This window comes from Diospyros lotus, chromosome 5 (genome assembly GCF_014633365.1).
Source record: "Diospyros lotus cultivar Yz01 chromosome 5, ASM1463336v1, whole genome shotgun sequence".
NCBI lineage: Eukaryota > Viridiplantae > Streptophyta > Magnoliopsida > Ericales > Ebenaceae > Diospyros > Diospyros lotus.
Window position 1 is genome coordinate 15,944,313 of NC_068342.1, and position 26,150 is coordinate 15,970,462.

Genomic DNA, 26,150 nt, shown 5'->3' on the forward strand with positions numbered 1-26,150 from the left:
AGAAAATATTGTGACTGATGCTCTATCAAGGTGCCATGAGGAAGGAAGTGTAGCAGCCATAACCCTGGTGGTCCTGCAGTGGTACCAAGAGGTGATTGACAACTATGAGGGAGAGGAGAAAATAAAAGGGCTACTAGAAAGGTTGTCTACAGGATCCACAGAGGTAGAAGGGTACACCTTAGTTGAAGGAATGCTAAGATACCATGGGAGAGTGGTGATTGGGGATAATGCAGAACTCAAGGGTAAAATCATGCAAGCCTTGCACGAGTCTCCTCTGGGAGGGCACTAGGGAGTGCAAAACACTAACTTGAGAGTGAGGCAGCTCTTTCAATGGCCGAGAATGAGAACAAAAGTTAAGAGGTTTGTGATGGCTTGTGACACCTGCAAGAGGTGTAAATCAGAGACAGTAGCCCACTCGGGGTTATTACAACCACTATCTATTCCCAGCCAAGCTTGGTCAAGTGTGTCCATGGATTTTGTAGAAGGGTTACCCAAATTAGAGAAAAAAGATAGTATATTGGTGGTAGTGGACCGGTTTACCAAATTTGCTCATTTTATAGGGTTGACTCACCCTTATACAGCTCAAGAAGTGGCTAGGGCCTTCTTAGACCGAGTGGTGAAGCTACATAGGACTCCTAAGTACATTGTTTCAGATCAGGATAGAATTTTCACTAGTTTGATGTGGCAAGAACTCATGAGGGCCTTAGGACTCAATCAGATGGACAGACTGAGAGAGTGAACCAAAACTTGGAGACCTATCTAAGGCGTAATTGCTTTTTACAGCCTAAGGAGTGGCATAGGTGGTTCTCCTTGGCTCAATGGTGGTACAACACCAAGCACCATTCCTCTATCAACATGTCTCCCTTTGAGGCCCTATTTGGATACAAACCACCTATCCTACCAATCGTGGAAGGAAGCTCTAATGTAGCAACAGTGGATGACTATCTACAGCAACGAAGAAGGGTATCACAACAATTGAAGAAGGAACTAGCAGCTGCCCAAAATCAAAAGCCTAACAAACTGGTGGAATCAGAGGCTATTATTGAAAGGAGGGTGATATACAAGCATGGGGCTCCCTTGATTCAAGTTTTGGTCAAATGGAAAGACAGCAGTTCGTCTTATTACAGCACTTGGGAGTACGTCCCGAACCTCTTAAAGCAATTTTCAAGGGCTGCCAACCTCAACATTTCTTGAGGACAAGAAATCGATTATGGGAGGGGAAATTGTCACGACAACACTTCCTGTTAACAGTAATTTTTATTTTTTTATCATGTTGTAATTCATAGCTTATTTACAGTTTGGATTTACTAGTTATTGCTATAATTCCTAGAATAGTTGTTAGCTGTTTGTTAGCCATAGATTGCTACGTGTAAAGGGGCTTGAAAACGGGCTTGAATAAGACAAATTATATTGTTACAGCTATTGGACAGGACGGAATCCCCTGTGGCAGCGACTATCCTACTGAGTATATCACCTTCCAAGTCTCTCTTGGAAAGGTAACTGGAATGACTAGCAATTTCTGAATTCCTCTCTACGCTCTCTCTCTCTCTCTCTCTCTCTTCTAAATTCTTCTCGTTATCTCTCTCTCTTTCTCTCTTCCTTCTCTTTGTTTTCCTTTGCAAACCAATTGCATATTCCTAATTCCAACTAAATTAGGAGTGCGATCCTCTTGTCACCTCACTTCCGTGACAATATTGCAATCCCCTCACCCACCCCCAAGGAAGGAAGAAACAGAAACAAAAAAGAAAATAATGCCAAAAAACCAACACCACCAATCACAAGACAGCTACTAGGAGTTATCGAATTCAATCAAAAATTGAATTCACTGCAAAAAACAAATAAATAAAAGACAAGTTAACAAACACTATGAAACAAATAAAAACACAAGAACATAACCAATTGACGTGGTGGGTAAAGCATAAACATAAATAAATTGAGAAAGCACCTTCGGATGGATGACAAAAGAAATGGCTCTCCTACTTCACACACATGGCTTCCCATATTTCTTGGCAGCATGAGAATGTTCCTCCCACCATGAATTGTAGAATTGGGGCTACTTAGAACCTTAGGCAACAACCAAAGAAGAAATCTGGCTGCTGAAACCAAGTCATTAGCAACATCCATTAAATATAGTATAGAAGATAACTCATCCTCACCAAGCTTCCAACGTAATGAGCTCTTGTCGTCAACAGAAGGAAAAGGCCTGCCATATTGGACAACTTTGGCAGACACCTTTTCAGTACCTTCAACAAGTTGCTTGACCAGTGTAACCAACCATAAAGTGATAACCCGATTCTCCACAAACCGCAGCTGCTTTAAAATTTTTCCAACTGAGATAATATCACCAGAGTGAGCTGATCCAACACCTTCAGTTGTTTTAGTGGCTTCTCCATCAAAACCAGATCTATGATGAGGACAGCTTACCCTACTATCACAAACATGGCTAGTGGAAGCTCCCTGGCTACCTTCAATCCTTGCAGATGCTAAATGGGCAAGACTTTGTGTTTTACGGACAACTTTTTGCCTGCCCCTTGATGCCTGCTTAGCTTGCTTAAGAGGTGGATCTGCTCTTAAAGCCTCCACAGGTTTTGGACCCTTTCTCGCCCACCAGGTTTCTTCATCATCTGATGGATTTGGTGAATGCCCTTGGAGGTATGAACTCCTCTCCTCACTTAACTTTTGTCGCTTTGCTTTTCTACATTCTTCACACCCAGGTGTCCCTTCGCCCATCTCTGTTCTGTTGCTGTTGGACCCACCAAGCTTCTTAACACTTCCTTGAGACTCGTCAACTCCAGAATCGGAAGATGTTGAAGAACTTGGGAATTGCAATAAGACTGAAATAGTAGCTTTTAGCTCCTCGAGATCAGCAAGTCTATTGGAACTTTTACTGGACATGTTGGGTGCTGACTGAAAAATTCTCCACTGATCAACAGCACCATCCCTACCAGGGATATTACTATGCTTTTGTTTCTTAGATGAAATATTCGCAGTCCTTGGGTTCTTCTGATGATCAATGAGCCCATGAAGCAGAAGGCGACGTTCATTTGAATAAACATTCATGGCCTCCAAAAGCACTGGCATCTCAGCAAGTTGTGCCTCTTCTAAAGCTCTACGAACATAGGGACCAGGCAACTGCTTCACGATTTTGTAGTGCCTTTTCCTTCTATCAGTATCAACCAGATCCATAATTCCACTAACAATCAGTTGTCTCACGTATGCCTGAGGATAAAAAATGCCACAACTAGTGAGCTCAATAACCAGGAGTTGAAGACGCTTGAAACCTTCCACCTGCTGGACGTCATGCTGATCAATCCAGCACACCATAATATCATGTAATGGACCAGGGCTTTCAAAAATATTTGATGACCCTTTACTTCTAACCATGCTCCTTGACTTACTTTTATGTTCGTTATTAGTTCCCACAAAGTTCCTAACAGAAGAGTTATTCAGCTGACTTGAACCTCTTTGCATCTCTCTCATCTTTAGCTTTAAAAGCCGAATTGCAAGGTATACTTGAGAAAAATCTTTCCTCCCAGTAAACTTCATGCCATGGGGTGGAGAGGTTCGAAAATCACGGAAATCACATGTTGCCCACTCGCAAAGGAAAAACACAGAGCAAATAAATGATGAGCTTACTGTTCTAATCCACTTCAAAGATGACCTCAAGCATGGGCTGACTTCTGCCACCCATCTTTCATCAACAGCTCCATCACAAAGATCTTCAAACAGAAAACCATATGGCATCCTCACATCTCCCTGTATAAGTGACTTATCTAACTCCTGTACAACTTTTGCAAAATTGCGACTTGGATAGCCAGGCCTTGCTGCTATAGCAAGATTGTCCCAAAGTTTCCTTATTGATAAAACAACAGAATCAATAGATATGAACTGATGCTGAGGTTCAAGTGCTTTGTCTTTAGGCAGAGGACCTACTTCTGCAGAACCATTATTCATCTTTGGAGCACAATAAGATACCTTCGACAAGAAATTCCCATCGTTAATTGCATGAGATGCCACACAAGGTGGCAAAGGAAAGCAATCCAAAGCAACAAAGGTATCAGGCACAGCCAGTATCATGTACCGAAGCATCTCAACTAGAGCAGACATAGTGTATGCTCTCCTAGAGTTATCTACAAGATCAGAACCACCTGAAGAAGATTCCTGGATGAAATGAACAGCTAATTTAACAACAATCCGCACATAAGTCTGCGATAACACAACAGATTCTATAACGCCAAATAGGATAGGCAATAGCAACTGCAATGTCCCAAGCAAATCTTTTTCCTGCAAAAAAAAAAAAAAACAGTGAAACTTAAGCAGAAATATTGCCACCAGAATCACCTATCATATCAAGATTTATTCCAAATTGATGGGTAATGAGATGTATGTACCTGTAGTTGATTAATAACCCAATCAATAACAAGTGATGGAAGAAGCAGCCCTTCTGCATGGTGCCACTGTAAAATCCGCACCACATACCACCATTTAAAATACAGAGAAGGCTCTTCACCATCAATAAGTCCTGATGCAGGGTCGCTCTTGTGCTGCAATGGCCCACCATAAGCAATCTGTGCAGACCTATCCCTAACATGTGCACTAGAATAAGGACCATTTTTAGAGACAAACTCATCAAGTAGATATTGCAAGTAATCAATAATGTCTTTTGTCCACTGGTCCATGCGGGGTAATTGAGTTTTGTCTGGCCCTCCAGAAGATATACTACCCACGGCAGGCCGAACCTGCAAAGATGAAACCATCCAACGCCACCTAATCTTAGGAATAATCACTGAGAGAGAACAGGGGGAAAAAAAAAGACAATACTTTGTCAGCAATCAACATACCTGATTAAGATAAGTTACTTTGATAAACCATGTTGCTCTCAGTAGTGGGACATTATTCCTAATAAGAACTTCAAAGAGGGATCTTTTCCTATAGCCATGCGGAACGTGATCGGCCAAAGAACGCAGTCGCTTATGGGATTGTGATAAACCCTGGAAGGAGTACAAAGTTTGTCAAAAACAAATTCTGAATTTACCACTATAAAGCACACCAAGACAAGAAGAAGATGCATGTTGCTCATTCCCAGCCAGACTCCAGTAGCCAGAGCACAGAAGCGGACCAAATAAGAATTTTAGGAAAGAGGTATCATACAATTAATCAATTAGGGACTATGGTGGCTGCCATGCCTTTTTTAAAGAGACAAAAAAGAAAAATGCACCTTAAAAGGTGAGAACCCCACACCATCTCTAAAGGGTATCCCTGTTGTAGGAGACTCTCGCAAAGGAATGTCATTATTGTATGCAGCTTTACCATGTTTTTACAAAGAAGCTATTTCCACAACATGAACTCATGACCTTCCAATCACAAATGAGCAATCTTACTGTTTGTCATGCCCTCCAACTTTGATAACTGCAGTGGATAAAAGAAGGAAGGCCTGGAGGTTAACTGGAAGCTTCCGGAATTCTCTAGTCCTTTGTGTAGCCTCTAGCACTTCTCTAGAGGGTTCTAGTGATCCAGAGAAGTTCTACTTCCTCTTAGGCTCTGAAAGGTTCTTGCATTAATATCTTAGTTAGGTGTCTCCATATGCGTAAAATATTCTAGAATTAAAATGTAGGCATTATGATCAATCTCCACCACTGGTTACAAGGTGGAGTTCCCATAGATAGGAGAGGCCTCATTTGATCAATATATACTGGGAATCTTGAGTATATTGAGTAGAACCGAGAGAGCTTCTCACAATACTTTCTCTATCAAGAATATGAGTGCCTCCAATTATCAAACTCCTCATACCATCATGTGCGCAAGTAAGGCTTACTTAAGGCAACCAGGGACACAGTCACTCGCTAGTGTCAGTCACTAGTTGCTTGGAAGAATCAAACGTGTGACACATTGTTACCAAGGCTTGTACTCTAAGAGGAGAACCCCACACCAGCTAAGAGAAGAAATACATTAAAGCCTATATGGCTACATGCAAAAAAGCTCACAATATGTGAATAAATAACAAGAAGCAAGCATGCACACAAAACGAACCAAGAGGTTTAATAAAGACTATGAATGAAAAGGCATTGCATCCCCAAATCCTTTTTCTTGTTTTTTTCATTGCCATGCCAAACATGGAGGCAGGCACCCCACATTGTAAGCCAGAAATAAACCAAAAGGGGCTCCAAACCTCAAGATCTACTAGAAAGTGAAGGCATCAGTTGTTAAAAAGCATGTCACGCTCCTTAACATTTAGCACCAGTCCAAAACCTTTAGTTGCAAATTTTTAGTAGTAAGAAATAGTATGATTTTCCAGAAAAAAAAAATTAAAAAAAAAAAAAGAATGCTACCAATGGATATTCTCCCAATAAAGAGTTGCCCCGGAGGTGGATCTGTGGAGGGGTCCTCAATCTCCAATAACACTCCATAGAAAATTATATCCCTTACTACAAAAAGCCCTGAGACTGACGGGAAAAATCACCCGCTTAATGAATGCCAACCCCACTTGTCATCCACTTTCTGATCTTGCTGATCAAGAAGCAGACCAGAGAAAAAGTTGTTACCCAATCTATCAATCTAGAAGGCTGTTTGAATTACAGCAACCAAATGAACCTATACGAGGTTGACCAAAAATACAAGCTGACCTATCCCCTATCAAGCGAAGAGAGGGCTCCAAAAGTAACTCACAAATGGGCCTATAACCACACCCATCTATCAAACTAAGAAACTCACTCCAGGACTACTATGTAGCTTAAAAATGAAAAGATAGAAAAAACAAAAAAACTATCCTAGAACGTCACAATACCTCTCTATTATGATGTCATAATACCTCTAAAGGTTCACAAGGAGCACATATTACTGGAAGACGAATCCAGAGAGAGAGAGGGAGTCCCAATGTGCTGATCAGCCTATTTCTGATGGCTCGAGTCCCCTATTTATAATAGAGGTCTTAAGCTTTAATGTTGAAGTCCAAAAGGAAGTGAGCAATTAATTATGACTCAACAATCCAATCAATTAAGTGTAAAGACTAATGAGCAATTATAGTTTTTGTGATAGCATGTCTTGGTTCTGGGAAAGTGGGAGTTATGAGGCTGATAATTGAATCCTTTGTCTAGTAATTGATCACAGCCAAACTCCTCTGGGGGGGAACAAGGCCTCAAAGAAACCCATAGCTAGAGCCAACACATAAACCCTCATGGGTCTCGTGCAAACAAAGGCCTAGGCAATTCAAGTAGAAAACTGACTTCTAAAAGACATAAGCATAATAGAAATAGCACAATTAAGACCTAACCTCCGTGATGGTCAAGGGAATACATCGCAGATCAGGTGAAGAGTTCTATCAACAAAGCCAAGGACATGCCACAAGGTTAATCAAGTGTGAATATTCAACAGGAAAGAATCAGTGATGCAATGTGCTACCTCGTGAGGCACGCACTTAGAAAATCACTATGGAGAACTCAATTTCCCAAGAGATAATGGAGATTCATGTGTAATCACACAAGGCTAACACTTAAAAGAGGGCCAATCTCCAAAAGGAGAGATTGAAGATTCATATGCTTGATCCCAAAGAAAGAGAATGAAGGTTCACGTGTCACCTAAAGAGGTTGGCATTTGGAGATTCATAAGACTAATTCTTGAAGGGATACATTATGGGGATCAGGTCAGCTCTTCAGGAATTAGTCTTATGAGGATCAGGTCAGCTCTTCAGGAAATGGTCTGGCATAAAACCTTGGCATATACAATAAATATGTCAGCAAAAATCCACTGCTGATTTTGTGTCATGGTGATGAAAATTGAAAGATCTAATTATCCTAAAACATTAGAATTTTAATTACTCTAGAATATAAGTTTAGTTAGGATTAGAAAGCTATATTTTTATTTCCTAATTTAATTAGGATTCCTAGTTTGGTAAGAATATTTTGAGTATTTTAATACTTCACAAGTATAATGAACTCACATATGTTGATTGTTTAATTATTGAAAGTAAAATATTGGTTATTTCTCACTTCTCTTCTCCTTATCCTCTGTCCATGGTCTTATCTTTTCATCTCTCCTCCTTCCCCTCAAGCTGTTCTTTTTCTTCTCTTCTTCTTACTCTCTCTCCTCGATTTCTCCTATTCTCTTCTCTTTGGTCCTCCATCAAATTGGTATTATAGGTTAAATTGTGATCCACACAGCAGTTGTCTTCGGATCAATATAAGCTTACATACCACTGATCATTCTAGCAGTTTTAGCACCACCAAAAGCAATAACCACACTACCATCTCTTTTATCATATCTCTTACCAGAATTCCTAAACCGGGACTTTGAAGCCCAAAGTAACTTTATAATCAAGATACAAAAAAGAGCCAACCTAAAGTAGCTGATCAAACAAAAATTCCAGCAACAGAAAAGTGGGGCAAAGAAGTTCCAACAACAGGAAAACAGTTGCAGATTTTGAAAATAAAAAAGGAAACTAAAACTTAAATTCCTAATATTATAAAGTTAACATAACTAGAATTATAACGTTTTAAAATAACTAAAACACTCAATCTTCATCAAGAAGAAGAGAAATAATATCTAGTGAACAACTGCAACAAACATGAGGCAACATAAAATGGCTTCATAAATAATTACAACATTCCAAGCCTAAGTTACATGGACCTGGGCACATAAGTGGAATATGGTCATGCATGCATCCATCCGACTCATCTAATTCTTGCGTCCATGGAGACTATGGTATGGCTAAATTTCATATGTTTAACTATATTCATTTTATTTGATTTAAATTTGTGTATATAACCAGTATACAGCTATTTATGCATAGAATAGAACTCTATACATAATTTCAATGAAGCTTTTGTCAAAGCTCCTAGGCATAATTAACCATGGGCAGTTTCAAATCATATCCAAGTGTCAAGTGCCCAGAACGGTGCTTCACCAATTTAGAAGAGTTCCATGCAACATAGGCTGAGGTGAAAGTACCTATTCACCACCTGTACATTGTTAAACTCTTTGTTAGAAACTTAGAATTTTTTTTATACTGTCACATTAATCACAAACCTCATAACTTACAACTTTATACTTAACAACAGTCATTAACAAGAAAGTCCATACAATTTTTGCTAAACCACATAAGTGTGGGATAGCCCATACCAGTGTTCTAAAAATCGGCCTAGGCAACCGCCGCGAATTTGGCCTAGTTGGCCCCTAGGCGCTGGCCCGATTAATCGGCCGGCGGTAGCACGCCTAATTTTTTACTTACCTCTCAGCCGTCTCCCCCTTCTCTAGCCCAAGGCCATCGCCTCAACGTCATCAATACCTCATTGCTACTGGGATGGCTAGGGCAGGGAAAGAGTAGCTTGGGAAGTACGAGTCTGTCTCTTTCCTCATGTGGAATGGGTGGTTCGTGAAGCTCATGATCGGTCGGGGAAGGTTCGTCCGGAGAGAGAGATAGGGTTGCTGAGAATAAGTTCCCAGTTTGAGTCTAGACTGAGCAAATCGGACTCAACTTGGGGGTTGTAGACCCAGATGCCGCCAATCCAGTTGTAGCTCTCGAAGACCACCACCGAGTGGCCCTCTCGCTTGAGCTCACGAGCTGCCAGCAGGTGAGGATGGCTAGATATATATATATACAATATATTTATAAATTTGTTTATATATATAAACAGATAAATATATAAACATATAAATATATAAACATATAAATATAAGTTTCTGATTTATATATATAAGTTTTATCTATCTTTTTAACTTTGATTTATCTAAAAATAACATAAAATTATATTAAGAAAAAAAAAAAGCAGTCCGCCTAGGCATCCTAGGCCCCAATCTGGAGCCCAGCTAACGCCTAGCGCGTTTTAGAACACTAGCTCATACAGTGCTAGAACTTCAACACTACTTGATTCGGGTAATCTTAGTATTCTAAAATTCTTTTTATATTAGCCAAAGGCAAAACAAAGACAGCATCAATTCTTTATAGCACTTTTTTTAATTTCTTAACAGGAAAGTGGGAAACCAACCTCAATCCATCTCCTTCGGAAGTCTTCTCCACATGGTCTTTGTTCAGGAAAGACACCAGGTTTTGTTAAAAGTGCACCAGAGAGAGGCACACCATAAACTTGACCTGCCTGTTACATAATGAAAATTATTGCAGCATCAATTCCAATAATTCAAATGGAGAAATTCAGGTCATATGGATGATGGCAAAAGTGCATATATAAGAAGATACACGCCTGGTGTATATTAGCATGAGAGGCACAAATGAAAGACGCCCCAGTATAAGATTGAAGCACAAGAGTATCAGTAAACATCAATACTACCAACAAAGAATGGAAAAATGTATCACCTTGCGCTTTTGAGCGCGTGTTTCATTGATAGCCCTGTGACATTTTCTTATTGCCTGAAAAAGAGAAACAATTAGAATTGAATATAAGCCTTAAGATCATAGGAATCAACGACTAGCTGCACCAACCTCAGATTTTAAGAAATTTACCTCTTTACACTTCAAGATAATGGGTTTCGTGAAACTTGGAACCTGAGTTAATATAATCTCTCTAGCTTCCTGTGAAAACATAAGTGCGTTGGTGATTCACTCAAAACTGAACTACTGGCTGACATATCACAAAGCACAAGATATGTACTAAATAATTTGTGTCTGCAAGGTGAGTAAACACAGACAAATCAAACTCCAACTGTTCTTAATGGTAGAGGAATACATGCCCAAATTGTAAAGTAAAATAATATCTTTGCATGTCATTACTTACCGTGCTCCCAATGATGACAACACCAGGCATCATTCAAGTCAAAGATACATGGAACATAAAAATATATGGCATTCACTAATTCACAATTAAACTCAAATGGGGAAAAACCAAAATCAATATTTGGTGTACTTTCCCACAAATCGAACTAATCTAACAGTCCAAATTACAGGAGACCAGCCCATTTTAGTCAATTGCTTCATCTTAAATTGGTGTCCTTTCAAGCACATCATGAATTCTAAACAACAACAACATATCCAGCCTTTATCCCACTATGTGGGGTCAGCTACATGAATTTTAGACTTCCATGTATTTCTGTTTTTTGTCATATCCTCATTTAGATCCATATATTTCATATCAAATTTTAATGTCTCTCCCAAAGTCTTCTTAGGTCTACCTCTACCTCTTTTTGTGACTAATTGTTCCATTTCATCAACTCTCCTCACAGGAGCGTCTCTTAGTCTCCTTCTCACATGACCAAACCATCTTAGTCTAGTCTCTCTCATCTTCTCCTCAATTGGCACTACTCCTACCTTATTACGAATAACTTCATTTCTAATTTTATCCTTTCTTGTATGTCCGCACATCCATCTTAACATCCTCATCTCCGCTACACTCGTCTTTTGCTCATGCTGGTATTTGACTGCCCAACATTCTGAGCCATACAGCAAAACTGGTCTTATAGCTGTCCTATAAAATTTTCCTTTCAATTTTAATGGAATTTTACCATCACATAACACCCCCGATGCATTTCTCCATTTTAGCCAACCTGCCTTAATTCTATGTGCGACATCCTCGTGGATTTCTCCATCTTCTTGAATCACTGATCCCAAATATCGAAAATGGTCTTTTCTTTGTAAGATTTGGTCTTCTAATTTTATTATAACATCATCCACTCTTGCATTTTTACTAAATTTGCATTCCATATATTCTGTTTTCTTTATACTTAATTTAAATCCCTTAGATTCTAAATTGTTTCTCCACAACTCAAGCTTAGTGTTCACTCCTTCTTTTGTTTCATCTACCAACACTATGTCGTCTGCAAATAGCATACACCATGGCACATCTGTCTGAATATCTTTAGTGAGTTCATCCATTACTAGGGCAAATAGGTATGGACTCAGTGCAGAACCTTGATGCAGTCCTATTGTAGTTGTAAATGGTTTAGTATCCCCTCCGCATGTTCTGACCCTTGTCTCTACACCATGATACATGTCCTTAAGGGCTTGTATATAGGCTATTTTGACTCATTTCTTCTCTAAAACCCTCCATAATACGTCTCTAGGGACCCTATCATAGGCCTTTTCTAGATTTATAAACACCATATGTAGGTCCTTCTGATGACCTCGATACCTTTCCATTAGACGCCTCAGTAAATATATAGCTTCCATTGTTGACCTACCAGGCATGAAACCAAACTGATTTTCTGACACCTTTGTTTCCTTTCTGAGCCTCTGCTCTATTACTCTCTCCCAGAGTTTCATGATATGACTCATTAACTTAATTCCTCTATAATTTTCACAGTTTTGAACATCTCCTTTGTTCTTGTATATAGGAACCAAAGTACTCTTCCTCCACTCATCTGACAACTTTTTTGATTTAAGAATGGCGTTAAATAGTTGCGTTAGCCAGGAGATGCCCTCTTCTCCCATGCATTTCCATGCTTCTATTGATATATTATCTGGTCCCACTGCCTTATGATTTTTCATCTTTTTTAATGCTTGCCTTATTTCATTTGAACTTATGCGTTGATAGAATGTGTAGCTCACATTCCCTTCGGAGTTACTAAGATGTCCCAACCTAACTCTTGTGTCACCACCATCGTTGAATAATTTTGTGAAATACTCCTTCCATCTCTCCTTAATCGCTCCCTCATTTACTAAAACATTTTGATTGTCATCTTTTATGCATTTCACTTGATTTAAATCCCGTGTTTTTCTTTCTCTTGCTTTAGCTAATTTATATATATCCCTTTCTCCATCTTTTGTATCAAGTCGTTTATATAGATTCTCATATGCTTTTGATCTTGCTTCACTAACAGCTCTTTTTGCTGCCTTTTTTGCTTCTTTATAATTTTTTTGATTTTCTTCATTGTTGCATTGATATACCGCCTTATAGCAAGTTTTCTTATTTTTAATTTTCAATTGTACCTCTTCATTCCACCACCAAGACTCCTTAAGGTTAGGGGCTCTACCATTTGTCTCTCCAAGGACTACCTTTGCCGTGCTTCTCAAAGCATTAGCCATTTCTTTCCACATTTGGTTTGTCTGTCTTTCTCTATTCCATTCCCTTCTACCCCTTAATTTTTCTTTGAATATTAGTTGTTTCTCCCCTTTTAAATTCCACCACCTGATTCTTGGATTTTGTTTTATGTGATTTTTTCTCTTCCAATTTCTTACTTGGACGTCAAGTACTAAAAGTCTATATTGAGTAGTCAAACACTCTCCCGGTATCACCTTACAATTACTACAACATAACTGATCCTCTTGTCTCCTGAGGAAGTAATCTATTTGGGTGCTTGAGGTGATATTTTTGTATGTGATTAAGTCTTCGTCCCGTTTTTTGAGCCTAGTATTGGTTATAATGAGCCCATATGCCATAGCAAAATCTAGGATAGATTTACCCTCATTATTAATTTCCCCAAATCCATACCCTCCGTGTACCTCTCTATATCCATTTCCGTCTCTACCCACGTGCCCATTTAAGTCACCTCCTATAATCACTTTCTCTCCTCTTAGTATCATTTGTATGAGTCACTTTCTCTCCAATTCACAATTTTTTTTCTTGTATGCCCTTGATCAATTTATGAATTCATGTTTCTTCAGGACAAATACATATGTGATTTATCAGTTGCCAAATACTTCATCCCATAGAGCACAACAGGTGGATCAACAGCTATGTTATAAAATTTTCCTCCTACTTTTATATATACACATCAGGATCTAGCATTGCGTAGGAATGCAGTCCTACATGATCCATTTTTAGCCCCTTTTGGGTTAAAAGTCAGCCTTTATCTTTCTCAAGGAGCCGCTGCTGCTTTGTAGGCCATGTTGTTATTCCCTATGATGTATGGAAACGCCTCAAGGGTGTCGTTTTGGCATTTCAGAAACGTTTCATGTACCGCAACGCCAAGAAACACTGAAAAAAAAAAAGTTTCTGGGCCATTTCTGCAATTTCGAAAACTTTTTGGGCCATTTTGTAATATTAGGAAAATATGGGACGTTTCCATCCACGAAGGGTTAGAGTCAAAAGTTTTAAGCCTAAATTGCTTTTTCCTTCTTCATTTTACTAAAACCTAAAACAAAAGTCCAGCCACCACAGTCTTCCTTCTTCTCGAATCTCGATCTCATCCTCGTCCGGTGACTGCAACTGCAACTCGTGTACCGATTCTTGTCCGCCATCCGTCATTCTGTCTAGCTTCGACAATAATGACCAGTGATTCAACTCTTGGCTAAGTTGGCTCTTCGATCAGCAATGGGCGACCAGCAAGCGATGACCACCATCCAGCTTCTCTCTTTGTATGCATGTATTTATTTCAGTTTTGTGCAGTATTATGTATGTATATATATTATCTGTATGTATGATTTTTGTTATATGAATGTATCGTGTATGTATATATATTATGTGAATCAGTGAATGTATCGTGCATGACTATATGTAATACTTATTTTTCTAATTCAATACTATGTATGTAACGCATAGTATGCAATACTTATGGTTATTATGTAATACCCATTATATGAATGTATGTAATACTTATAGAGTATTGGTTGTTAATGTATGTGAATATATGTAATACTTATAGAGTATTGACGGTTGATGCATGTATATATATAGTTATGTGTGACTATATTATGAATGTATGTATGTATGTCTCTGAATAATTCATGTTGTTCGGCATGATAGGTTTTTTATTGATTTGTGTGTCATGTTGTGCTTGCTATTATTAAAAAAAATAGTTATATTATTAAAACATAAACTCATATTTATGTTTGTTTGAATGCAGTATGAAATTTATGTTTATTTTTAGATTGAATAACTATTTTTTATATTAAAAATATATTTACAAAAAGGCCCTTATATTTTTTTTTATTTACACATTTTCGTTTCCTACTTTTTTGAAAAATATCGTTTCCCCGTTTCCATTTCGGATTGTATCCGTTTCCTATTTCTGTCTCCATGCAACTTAGCTTATTTCTTTACCCTTGCTAATATTGCTCCTCTTCTTATTGTCCTGCAAGGACTGAGTGATTTATGTGCTCTCTTTTGTTTTTCATGATACTTCCATTTCTTTTTTTTCTTTTTCTTTCAGCATTATATAACCTGAAAGTATATATTCCGAAGTATCCACCGCCTTGTATAAAATTGTCAAAACTTAAATTCCTTCTGATAGGATCTTAGATTATTGAAACAATATAAACTATGATACCAATTTGGACAACCCTGGTATGAAACAAAAGAAAAACAAACAAAAGCATTAAAGCTGCTCCCTGATGCAGTATTATATTCATTTGCAATCCAAACTTATCCAATTACACCTAAAGGTAAATAGGGTATGCCTTATCATATTGGCATATCAACTCATAGCTCCCCTCTTTCACTTAAATTTGATTGCTAAAAATTTCAAACACAAACCAAAATGTTGTGCCCAAGATGCCACGGGATTTGCATTTTGACATCAATAGGTAAATTGTAAACACAACGCACCAAGAAGGCTACTACAATTGTAGTTCAGAACCTCCAAACAAATTTAAACATGTACCAATTCAAGCAAAGCAAGCAACTAGGTTTGCACTTTCACATACCACCAAGAAAAAGTTAAAATATACAAAAAATTTAAACTAGAAGAAGATATTAAGAAAGAAGCCACAGTTGGTTGAAATAGCATACCTCAAGTCCCTCAACAGTCTCTCTATAGCCAGATTGCACATATTCCCTGGTTAGAGTTTCCTCAGGGCAATTTGGCGCCTGTGGGTGGAAGTCAGGTGGTCCAAGTCTTGAAAAAGCAAAGAAACAGCTTTTAAACCAATTTGATAAAGATGGGAAAAAGTACCATAATGCGATCAAAGTTAAACAGGTCAGCATGAAAACCGCAATCTCTAGAGGCCACTTGCATTATGCAAAACAAAGTGATTGAAACATTGAGAAAGCAAAGTAGAAAGAGCAAGAAAGATAGATTCCCATCTTATTTAGGCCATAATAATGGGAAAAGTAGTATCCATTGAGCAACTAGTTAATTAAATAAGTCATTTCATTGAGAGAAATTACCGGGAATTCAAATGCTCCTTATCACACTTCAATTTGTAGGGGATCAGTTGTGCTGATCGCCTGCAAGATGAATTTTAGCTCACAAGTAGATATATCTAAAAATGATAAACTTAATTTAAAATTTCAGTATGCCCTTAAGTGTCAACAGTGAAATACATCGATCGAAACCTTGTATAGCAATCAAATTCAGACAGACAAAAAGCATATACAACAACAGAAAAATGAGAAAGGGCCTCCCTACGAGGCACAAACTCTTCAAGTGTAACTGTAATTACCAGGCAGCACGCAATGAAAACAGATAAAAAGGAGCATAGGATGACGAAATAAAAAAAAAAAAGGCCATATTCTGCAGCTCGTTGGACAAAAATATGAATTCCTGAACAGGTAAAAGATTCTCCTTCAATAGCTCAGATAGAAAAGGTGACAACTCTTCATCAAATGGCAATTTTCCAAATTATCATTTCTAGACTGCAGACAGTGAAAAATAATAGAAACTATCCCAAGAATGGGATGTAAGTTAGCATAGCATGCATAATCCTCCTTATCCATAGCTTTTCATTAGTCAATGATTTCAAGCTAACTTGTCTTGCAAACCACCTAAACTGATTTACCATTGGTAAAAAAGGAAAACTAATGAAGATTTGTTGAACATAAGGAAACATGTGATTGTGTGGTTTTGTGCGTGTCATATTAGCTTGTATTAGGTGTGTTGTGTTAACTAGTTGCACCTTGTACCTAGCATAGGTAGCTTGTACATAGCAGTTACAATGTATTGGTATAAATACTTGCAACCCTAGCTTAATAGAATTGATTTACTTCTTTTCCCTCCAATTTCTCTTTTCCTCTCTTCTTGTTCTCTCAGTTCTGAATATCATTTTTACATGGTATCAGAGCCATTGTGGGATAAATCTAGAGAATTGGAGCAGATTTTACGCAATTCAATCATCAAATCTCATTAGAGCTGACCATATCCTCTCAATCTGATCAAGCTGTGATCTGAACAAATGATCACTTCTCGTGTGATGTTTGGGTCAGTAATCTAATCAGGAGGAGTAATCTGTATCTAGGGCTGTGATCTGAGATCGGATTTTCTACGGTTGTGATCTGCTGGTTAAGATCTCTCTGACCTAATCTTCTATTCCTGAAACTGAGATCTAGTATTCTGCAGTTATCTTGTTGTGTTGGTTGTTGAAATTAGGGTTTAACATGTCTAGTTCTGTGGTAATATCCCATACTTCTGTTGTTGTTCAAAATATATCTGGCACTCCTGGATTACAACTGAAAAGCTGAATTGGGAAAATTATTTTTTCTGGTCAGCTTCAGTTAAAATGTGGTTTTGAGGCCAAGGGGTTAGTGATCATTTAACTAAGAAATTGAGTGAGATACCAGAGAATGATAGGACATTGTGGGTTAAATTGATGTGCAGCTTGTTTCTGTGTTGTGGCAGTCCATTGAACTAGATTTAGTGCCTCTTTTTCGTGTTTAAGAAAGTTGTGCAGAAATATGGTCACATGCACAGAGGCTTTATATAAACGACATCTTTCGTTTGTACACCATTATTAGTACATTGTTTAATATTCAAAAAGTAGATTTAGATATGACAAAATATCTGGGAAAGGCTCAATCTGCTGTGAGAGATTTCACTATCATGCTGTCAATCACTGAAAATGCTACTGAACAGTGTGCTTACGTTAACTGGATTAGGACCTGATTTTGAGTGTGTTAGAACACAAATCCTCAGTGGCCTGTCATTCCTACAATGGAAGAAGAATCTGTGAGGCTGCTGCATAGTACTCAGACGTTTACTGGCTGTGATTCAGCAGCTGGAGGGGTCTGTTATGGTCTCCCAGGCTCCATCCTTTGTAATCAGTCTAAGAAAGCAGCCAGAGTGTGGTGGAAAAGTTTGCTTCTATTGTCGCAAACCAAGCCATTATAAAGAGACCTGTTATGCATTACATGGCCGTCCACCTAGAGCAAATGTGGCATCTATGGATAACAATGACCAGCTACCTGCCAATTCTATTTCCGCCTCAGTTTCAGCTCGACAGAGTGTTATCTCAAGGCCCAGTGCTGTTTCTCAGCTTATTTCTGTGGAGTTAGTTGAATTTTGCCAGTTCCAAGCAACTAAGCAGGCATCCACTACTGTTAACTGTAAGAATAGTAGCAAGCAAATACACCTTGCCCCTTTAGTTTATTCTCTATTTATAATCTCATAAATTACAGCTTAGGAATCTTAAACAAAAGGAAATAATACAAAAGTCATCCTAATTACAACTCAGACACAAAAGTCATCCTGATTGCCTCCATAGAATTTGCCAAATCTACCATTTACAACTGTAACAGTTGTCTGCTTGACTTATCCCTTGATTGTGATATTTCCAACACCTTCTATTTCCCTCTTTTATTCCAACACTCCCGCTCAAGCTAGTGAGTGGATATCCTCCATTCCCAACTTGCCAGTAATCTCTTGAAATCTAGAAGTGGATAATCCTTTAATTAGAACATCAACTAATTGGTTTTCTGATGTCACATAAGGGATAGTGATGAGTCCACTATCAATTTTCTCTTTGATGAAATGTCTGTCCACTTCTACATGCTTCTTTCGATCGTGTTGTACTGAGTTATGTGCTATACTGATAGCTAATTTGTTATCACATAATAAATTCATCAATCCACTTTCAATCCTCAAATCCTTTAGGATTATTTTGATCCACAAAAGCTCGCCATAGCACGAAATTCTGTTTCCTACAGTTGACCTGGCTACCACATTTTGCTTTTTGCTTCTCCAAGTAACCAAATTACCTCCTATGAAAGTGCAGTAGCATGTAGCTAACCTCATGTCTATGAGAGATGATGCATAGTCAGCATCAGTATATCCTTCCATTATTAGATTACTTCTTTTTTTGAATAAGAGACCCTTTCCTAGAGTAGCCTTTAAGTACCTGAGAATTCTTTGAACTACTTGTAAATGCTCCTCCTTAGGATCATGCACGAACTGACTAACTACTCCTACAGCATAAACAATGCCAGGTCTACTGTGTGAAAGATAAATCAATCTTCCTACTAACCTCTGGTAGCGCCCTTTATCAATGATTATTCCTTCCTTGCAGTCTAGGCTCATTCTATGATTTGGATCAATAGGTGTGCCCACTGGTTTGCATCCAATGGTACATGTTTCCTTGAGCAAGTCAAGAATATACTTTTGAGACACTATAATCGCAACAAACTATTGCCAAGTCTTTTCGGCTGAAACAACAACTAAGGTCAGTTAAGAAACACTCGCTTTCAGTTAATGATTTCATTTTGCGTATCAAGACTATCGCGCATGCCCTAGCTAGCAATTGGTGAACTCCTAGGTGGTAAGGATTTGTTGTTAGCTATTTTAAATGGTTTGGATCATGATTATAATAGATGCAGGACCCCAAACATCCGAATAAACCAACTCCAAAGTTTGCTTTTTCTTTTTGTGATTCGTGTAAGATTGGGAAGTTACATCAACTTCCATTTTCTAGTTGTCCTATTTCAGCCACGATACTCATGGCTTTACCCTTTAAAGTTGAAGTCTGATGCCCTCCAAACTTTTATCAATTTTCATAAGCTAGTTGAGCTGCAGTATACAGCTCTAAATTGAAAGTCATTCACACTGATAATGGCAGTGAATTTAAAGCCTTTTTACCTTACCTACGTTCTTATGGCATTCAAGCTCGTTTTTCTTGTCCTCATACACCCCAACAGAATGGTGTTGCCGAAAGAAAGCATCGTCACATTGCTAAAATGGGTCTAACCTTGCTTGCTCATGCTCACATGCCTTTGTCCTTTTGGGTTTCAGCCTTCTAAACTGTTGTTTACCTCATTAACCTTTTGCCTTCTGTTGTTCTTCATTTTCGTTGCCCCTTTGAGCTGCTTTATCATAAACAGCCTAACTACTTTGCCCTTCAACCTTTTGACTGCACTTGTTTTCCCTATCTTAGGCCTTATAATCGACACAAATTTGATTTTCATTCTTCTAAGTGTGTTTTTATTGGATATAGTCATGATCACACGGGGTATAAATGCTTACATCCGTAGGGTAGAATATTTGTTTCCAAACATGTCCAATTTAACCCTAATGAGTCTCCCTATCATTTCCTTTTTCAGTCTTTTGAGAAGTCCTCATCTGTGCTCAATCCTTCCAGACCTTCAACTACACTTTTTCATTCTCTCCCCTCCTTTTCTTCAAGTGTTCCTCAGGCGCCTCAGTCTATAGTCCCTCCCTTATCAGATTTCATTATGTTGCCTTAGCAAACAGCTCTCCAGTGTCCTTTGAGAACCCTACTTTCTCTCCACACTCTTCTTCTTCTTCCTCTTCATCCTCTAGTTCCCCTTCTGATCCTTCTTCTCAACCTCCTCGTATACCTAAATACCAACTTCCTCCTACACCCTCTATTCATCCTATGCTTACTCAATCTCAAGCTAGGAAGTCTATGGCCTCTTCTCCTCATGTTCTCTTGACCATCGTAGAACCTAGCTCAGTTCATGAAGCTCTCTTAGATCCTCACTAGACTAAGGCTATGCAAGAGGAGTTCACTGCTTTGCAATCTAATCAAACTTGGATTTGGTTCCATTCTCCTCTTATATGAATCTCATTGGGTGCAAATGGGTATTTAGTGGCAAGTATAAATCCGATGGCTCCATTCTCAGACACAAGGCTCAATTGGTAGCTAAAGGTTTCTTACAAACACTGAGAATCGATTATGGAGAGACTTTTAACCTGGTTGTTAAGGCTCCCACTATACAGGTTCTGTTTTCCTTGGCTATTAGTTTTGGATGGGATATACAACAAGTCGACATAAATAATGCCTTCTTAAATGGAGACTTGACCAAAGATGTGTACATGGCACAACCAGAAGGTTTTACTGATTCACAGTTTCCTTCTTATGTTTGTAAACTTAGGAAGTCTCTTTATGGACTCAAGCAAGCTCCAAGAGCTTGGTATACTAAGTTGCGCTAGGCTTTACAAGGTTGGGGTTTTATCCGGTCAATCTCCGATGCATCCTTGTTCATTAAGCGGACTGCTAAGGCAGTGTTGTTTCTCTTGGTGTATGTAGATGATATACTTGTCATCGGTTCTGATTCTTCATCCCTCAAAGACTGCATACATGATTTGGATACCTATTTTGCTCTCAAAACTCTAGGGTTTGTTAACTATTTCCTTGGTTTTGAAGCCTTTCAGAATAAGACTAGAATATATCTCACTCAGTCCAAGTATACATTGGACTTGTTGCACAAAGCTGGCATGCAAGATTGCAAGTCGTGTGAGACACCAGTGGTTTTGGGGGCGTCTTTTACTAATGAAGGTGATAGTTTCTTGGATCCATCTCTCTATAGAACCATCATTGGTTCTCTTCAATACTTGACCTATACCAGGCCAAATATCTCCTTTGTGGTGAACAAGCTAAGTCAATTCTTGTTTGCTCCTAAAGAACAGCATTGGACAACTTGTAAGCAGTTGCTTCAATAATTGAAAGGTTCTATTGGTTTGCGGCTGCTATTTACACCCGCCACCTCTAATTTGGCCTTGATAGTATTCACAGATGCAGACCATGCTGGCTGCAAGGTAACCAAAAAATCCACCAGTGGCCTTTGTGTTTTTCTTGATTCTAATTCGCTAGTGTGGAGTTCAAGGAAACAGTCGATTGTTGCTCACTCAATTGGAGAAGCCGAGTATCATGCCATGGCCCAAGGTGTGACAGAAGTTATGTGGTTGCAGTCTTTGTTTACTGAGTTAGGATATTCCTTGTCTCAAGTTCCTGTTTTGTGGTGTGACAACCTAGCAGCTAAGAGCATAGCTAAGAATCCAATGTTTCACTCTCGTACAAAGCATATTGAGATAGATGCTCATTTTGTTAGAGAGAAAGTTGAGAATGGTGAGATTGACATTAGGTATGTGCCTACTTTGTACCAGGTTGCAGATATTTTCACTAAAGGGTTGTCAAGGGACAAGTTTTCATTTCTATGCAACAAACTAAGGCTTCAATGGTCTCCTATTCACTCTATTATGCCTAATACGGATGAGGCTACTCAATTGGGTTCTGCCACTACCAGGAGGTCTACATTGAGGGGAAATGTTGAAGGAATTAAGGCTTGTTGAAGTCTTTGTTTGTGTCGTCATTTCAGTTTTTGTATTCTGTTAAGTGTTGATTTTAGTTGTTCGGTTATAGCTTAGTCCGTGCGTTATAGCTATTGTGTTTTAAGTGTTATTAGGAGGTTAAGCCTCTCATATAAATAGGCTAACCTCTCTGTTTTGTTATTATTGAACGAGGCATTATTTTGGAATTCTCTTTTCTTCTCTTACTGCTTCTTTCAATTCTTTAATCAACATTACAACTCTTTCATTTCAAATTCTCGGGCCAATTGTGTTTTCAGCCTCAATTTTTCTTCTTCATCACTCTAAGTAACTATAATATCATCAACATATACCAATATGACTGTAATCTAGTCCTTACTTAAGTGTTTCACAAATAAAGTGTGGTCACCATGACTTTACTTATACTTGAACTACATCATAGCCTTAGTGAATCTTCCAAACCAAGCTCGCGAAAATTGTTTTAGCCCATACAAAGCTTTCTTCAGTTTGCATACCTTATCAGGGCCATATTTGTCATCAAAGCTTGATGGTGGCTCCATGTACATCTCCTCTTCTAAGTCTCCATGGAGAAATGCATTTTTTACATCATATTGTCAAATTTCCCAACCAAAATGAATTGCTAGAGATAATAGGAGTCTTACCGTGTTCATTTTTGCCACCGGTGCAAAGGTCTCTTGAAAATCAACCCCATACAATTGTGTGTAGCCCTTTGCATCTAGCCTTGCTTTGTACCATTCAATAGTCCCATCTGCCTTAAATTTAACAATGTAGACACATTTGCAGCCCACTGCTTTCTTTTCCTTAAGGCGCACCACCATCTCCTATGTCTCATTTTTCTCCAAAGCTCTCATTTCCTCCTCCACGGCATATGTCCAATTGTTGTCTCGTAAAGCATCATATACGATTTTGGGTATTTGGGTAAAGTTTAAGGTGGAGAGAGAGCTTTTGTCCTTGGAGGATAGTCTATGTGAGGAGATGAAATGGGCTATAGGATGTTGGGAACTCTTTCGTGTCCCTTTTCTCCAAGCAATAGGAAGATAGAGATCACAATTTGATCCAGTACCACAAACAATAGTGTTGTCAGTTTCAGAATTGAACAAGTTCACAATGTTTGCATTACCTAGACTTCGAGTTAATTCTTGGACTTGCTTGAGCAGCTGTGAGGGTTGTATTTTCCTTGAATACAGCTTCAGTGTCTTTAAAGGGTTATGGGTTTGCACCTGTTCATGGACATTGGCAATGTCAGTTGTAGGTTCAGGAACATTGGTAGTGTAATTGGCAGGTTCAATGGCATTGGTATGGTCAAGAACATTTGCAGTGTCATTGGCATGTGGTTCAATGTAATTGGCAGGTTCAAGCACCTTTGCAGTGTCATTGACAACTTTAATGATGTTAGTGTCACCTGCTATAACGATCTTTGGGGCAGTGATATCAGCCATTTCTGTAATCCGATCCATTGTTTCTAGAGTGATAACACTGAGAAAGGATTGAGATGATGATGATTTATCATAAAGGTTTGTATTTAGGTCATTTAGTTCGAGAAAGGGAATAGAACCGGAGCACACATCTTCATTTCTAGACTGCTCCCCCTGAAGATGAGTGTGAGGAGTTCTGTAGAAAGGTTGGGACTCATGAAATGTGACATCAATAGAGACATAGGTGCGTCGACTAGAATGATCATAACATTTGTAACCCTTTTTGGTAGAAGAATAACCAACAAAGAATGCACTTTTGCGCCCTAGGGTCCAATTTAGATCTCTGAGTCTAGTGAATATGCACGAAAGCAACACAGCCAAATACTTTTGAGGACAGATTTCTAGTAGAAACAAGGTCTAAAAAATGGTTGAACAAAGTACGTATGGGACTGAGATTAGTTAGGACTTTAGAAAGAAGATGATTTATGAGATAAGTAGCTATTAGAACTGCTTCCCTCTATAGGAATTTTGAAGCATTGGAATGAAAAAGAAGTGCTCGAGTGACTTCTAAGAGATGACGGTGTTTTTTGTTCTGCCACCCCATTTTGATGTGGGGTTTCAGCACAGGAAGATTCATGCATAATACTCTCATTGATAAGAAAGGAACAAAGAGTTTGATTGAAATAATCCCGGGCATTATCTAAGCGAAGCCTTCTTATTCTTGCTCCAAACTGAGTAAAAGCCATTTTTTGAAATTGCGGAAACAGTGAATTAACCTCAAATTTGTCTTTCATCAAAAACAATCAAGTAGTCCTAGTGCAGTCATCAATAAAAGTAACAAACCACCTAGCCCCATGAATATGGGAAATCTTAGCAGGCCCCCAAATATCAGAATGTATCAAGCTAAAAGGTTGACTACATTTTGCTGGAGTGATAGGAAAGGATGTAATACAATGTTTAGCAAATTGACACACTTCACATTGAAAATCTGACATAACTAGAACGTAAAACAATAATGGATACATATGTTTTAGGAGAGGGAATGGGGATGACCAAGACGAAGATGATGTGCTCAGATCATAAATGTTTATTAGTTGTGGCTACAAGAGCTTGGGAGAAATGAGACGGGGTTCCCTTTATTTGACTGTTGTCCAAATTCTCAAGGTAGTACAACCCGCCACACTTTCTAGCAAATCCAATCATCTTCCCCTAAACTTGATCCTGAAGCACACAATGAGAGTCAAAGAATGTTAGTTTGCAATGAAGGTCTTTAGTGATTTTTTGGACAGAGATCAAATTAGTTGAAAGATGAGGGATATGAAAGACATTGGTAAGAGTTATGGAAGGGGTAAGATGTAGACTTCCTTGTCCAGCAATAGCAGTAGTAGAGCCATCAGATATAGTAATTTTCTGGTGTCCTTGGGTTGGTTTATATGAATCAAAGAGAGAGATATCATATGTCATATAATCAGTAGCCTCAAAATCTAAAACCCATCTACCTATTTTAGTATGTGATGCTTTAAAAGAGTCGGTCATAAGACACATACCACTTTTGGCAATGGAACAAGAACCCGTAGATTTGTCGAGAGATTCAAGGAGACGTTTCAATCTTTCAATATCTTTTTTGTTGAATTCTGTGGATTCCTCCTTGTCTAGCTAAGGAGAGTTAATTAGTGATTGCTCTTTGTTGGCCACATTAGCTTGGATACTCCCTTGGCCCTTGAATCCTCCTATCCATGCCAGAACTTGGGCTTTTCCATGTAGTTTAAAGCAGTTCTTTCGAGTGTGGCGAGGTTCGTTACAGTGGGTACACCATAGTCCATCTTTGCTGGACTATTTTCTTACTTCTGCTAGCCTCCAATTTCATTTATTCCCCCCTTCATTCAGTCGACAAGTGACCATTGCTGCAGCATCTTGTATACGAGGTACCAACATAACCCATCGTCGACTCTCTTCAATACAAACAATTGAAAAACATTCACGAAGAGTTGGTATAGAAACCTTACCAAGGATTTGAACTTTGATCTGATCATACTCAAAATTCAAACCTGCAAAGAATTCAAATACTTGATCATTTTCCAGCAACCCTTGAACCACTTGAATATTATGGCTGCATTTCTAGTTTCAGATCTCAGTTGTGGTCAATTTCAAGCCAAAATCCATTCATCTGATTGTAATATTCAGTGACAGACACACCCCCTTGTTGAGTAGAACTTACTTGTTTTTTCAGCTCATAGATCAAAGTTGCATCCTTCTTTTTGGAGTAAGTCTGTTGAAGATTCTCCCATATTTCTTTTACAGTGGTAAGGAACATCAAGTTTTTACTAATCTCTAGTTTCATGGAGTTCCATAACCAGAACATAATCACTGCATCTTCTCCATCCCATACCTCGAATCCTTGATTTGTTTCTTTTGGACTGTGATCGATAAGATGACCTATCTTTCCTATTCCTTTGAGAAAAGTCTGAACTACCTGTCTCCACTGCAGGTAGTTGGTTCCATCAAGCCGGTATAGAGGATTTACATTCTGGAAATCGCTTCCAGCTCTTGTTGTAGTAGTAGTCGTAGGTGCAGCCACTATCTCCCCCATAGTAGATGAGAGAGAACCTTGAGAAGTAG

At 38.6% G+C, this 26,150-nt stretch overlaps 1 protein-coding gene across 1 annotated transcript in view; it reads right to left on the minus strand.

The window, feature by feature from the left end:
- The window catches only part of LOC127801199 (mediator of RNA polymerase II transcription subunit 12), a 113,302-nt gene that overhangs the window by 15,141 nt on the left and 72,011 nt on the right, over nucleotides 1–26,150 (minus strand). The window contains 8 exon segments of the mRNA XM_052336106.1: nucleotides 1,946–4,284; nucleotides 4,392–4,739; nucleotides 4,842–4,991; nucleotides 9,981–10,088; nucleotides 10,307–10,360; nucleotides 10,454–10,522; nucleotides 15,612–15,717; nucleotides 15,990–16,049. Of these exon segments, the coding sequence (XP_052192066.1) occupies nucleotides 1,946–4,284; nucleotides 4,392–4,739; nucleotides 4,842–4,991; nucleotides 9,981–10,088; nucleotides 10,307–10,360; nucleotides 10,454–10,522; nucleotides 15,612–15,717; nucleotides 15,990–16,049 (3,234 nt within the window).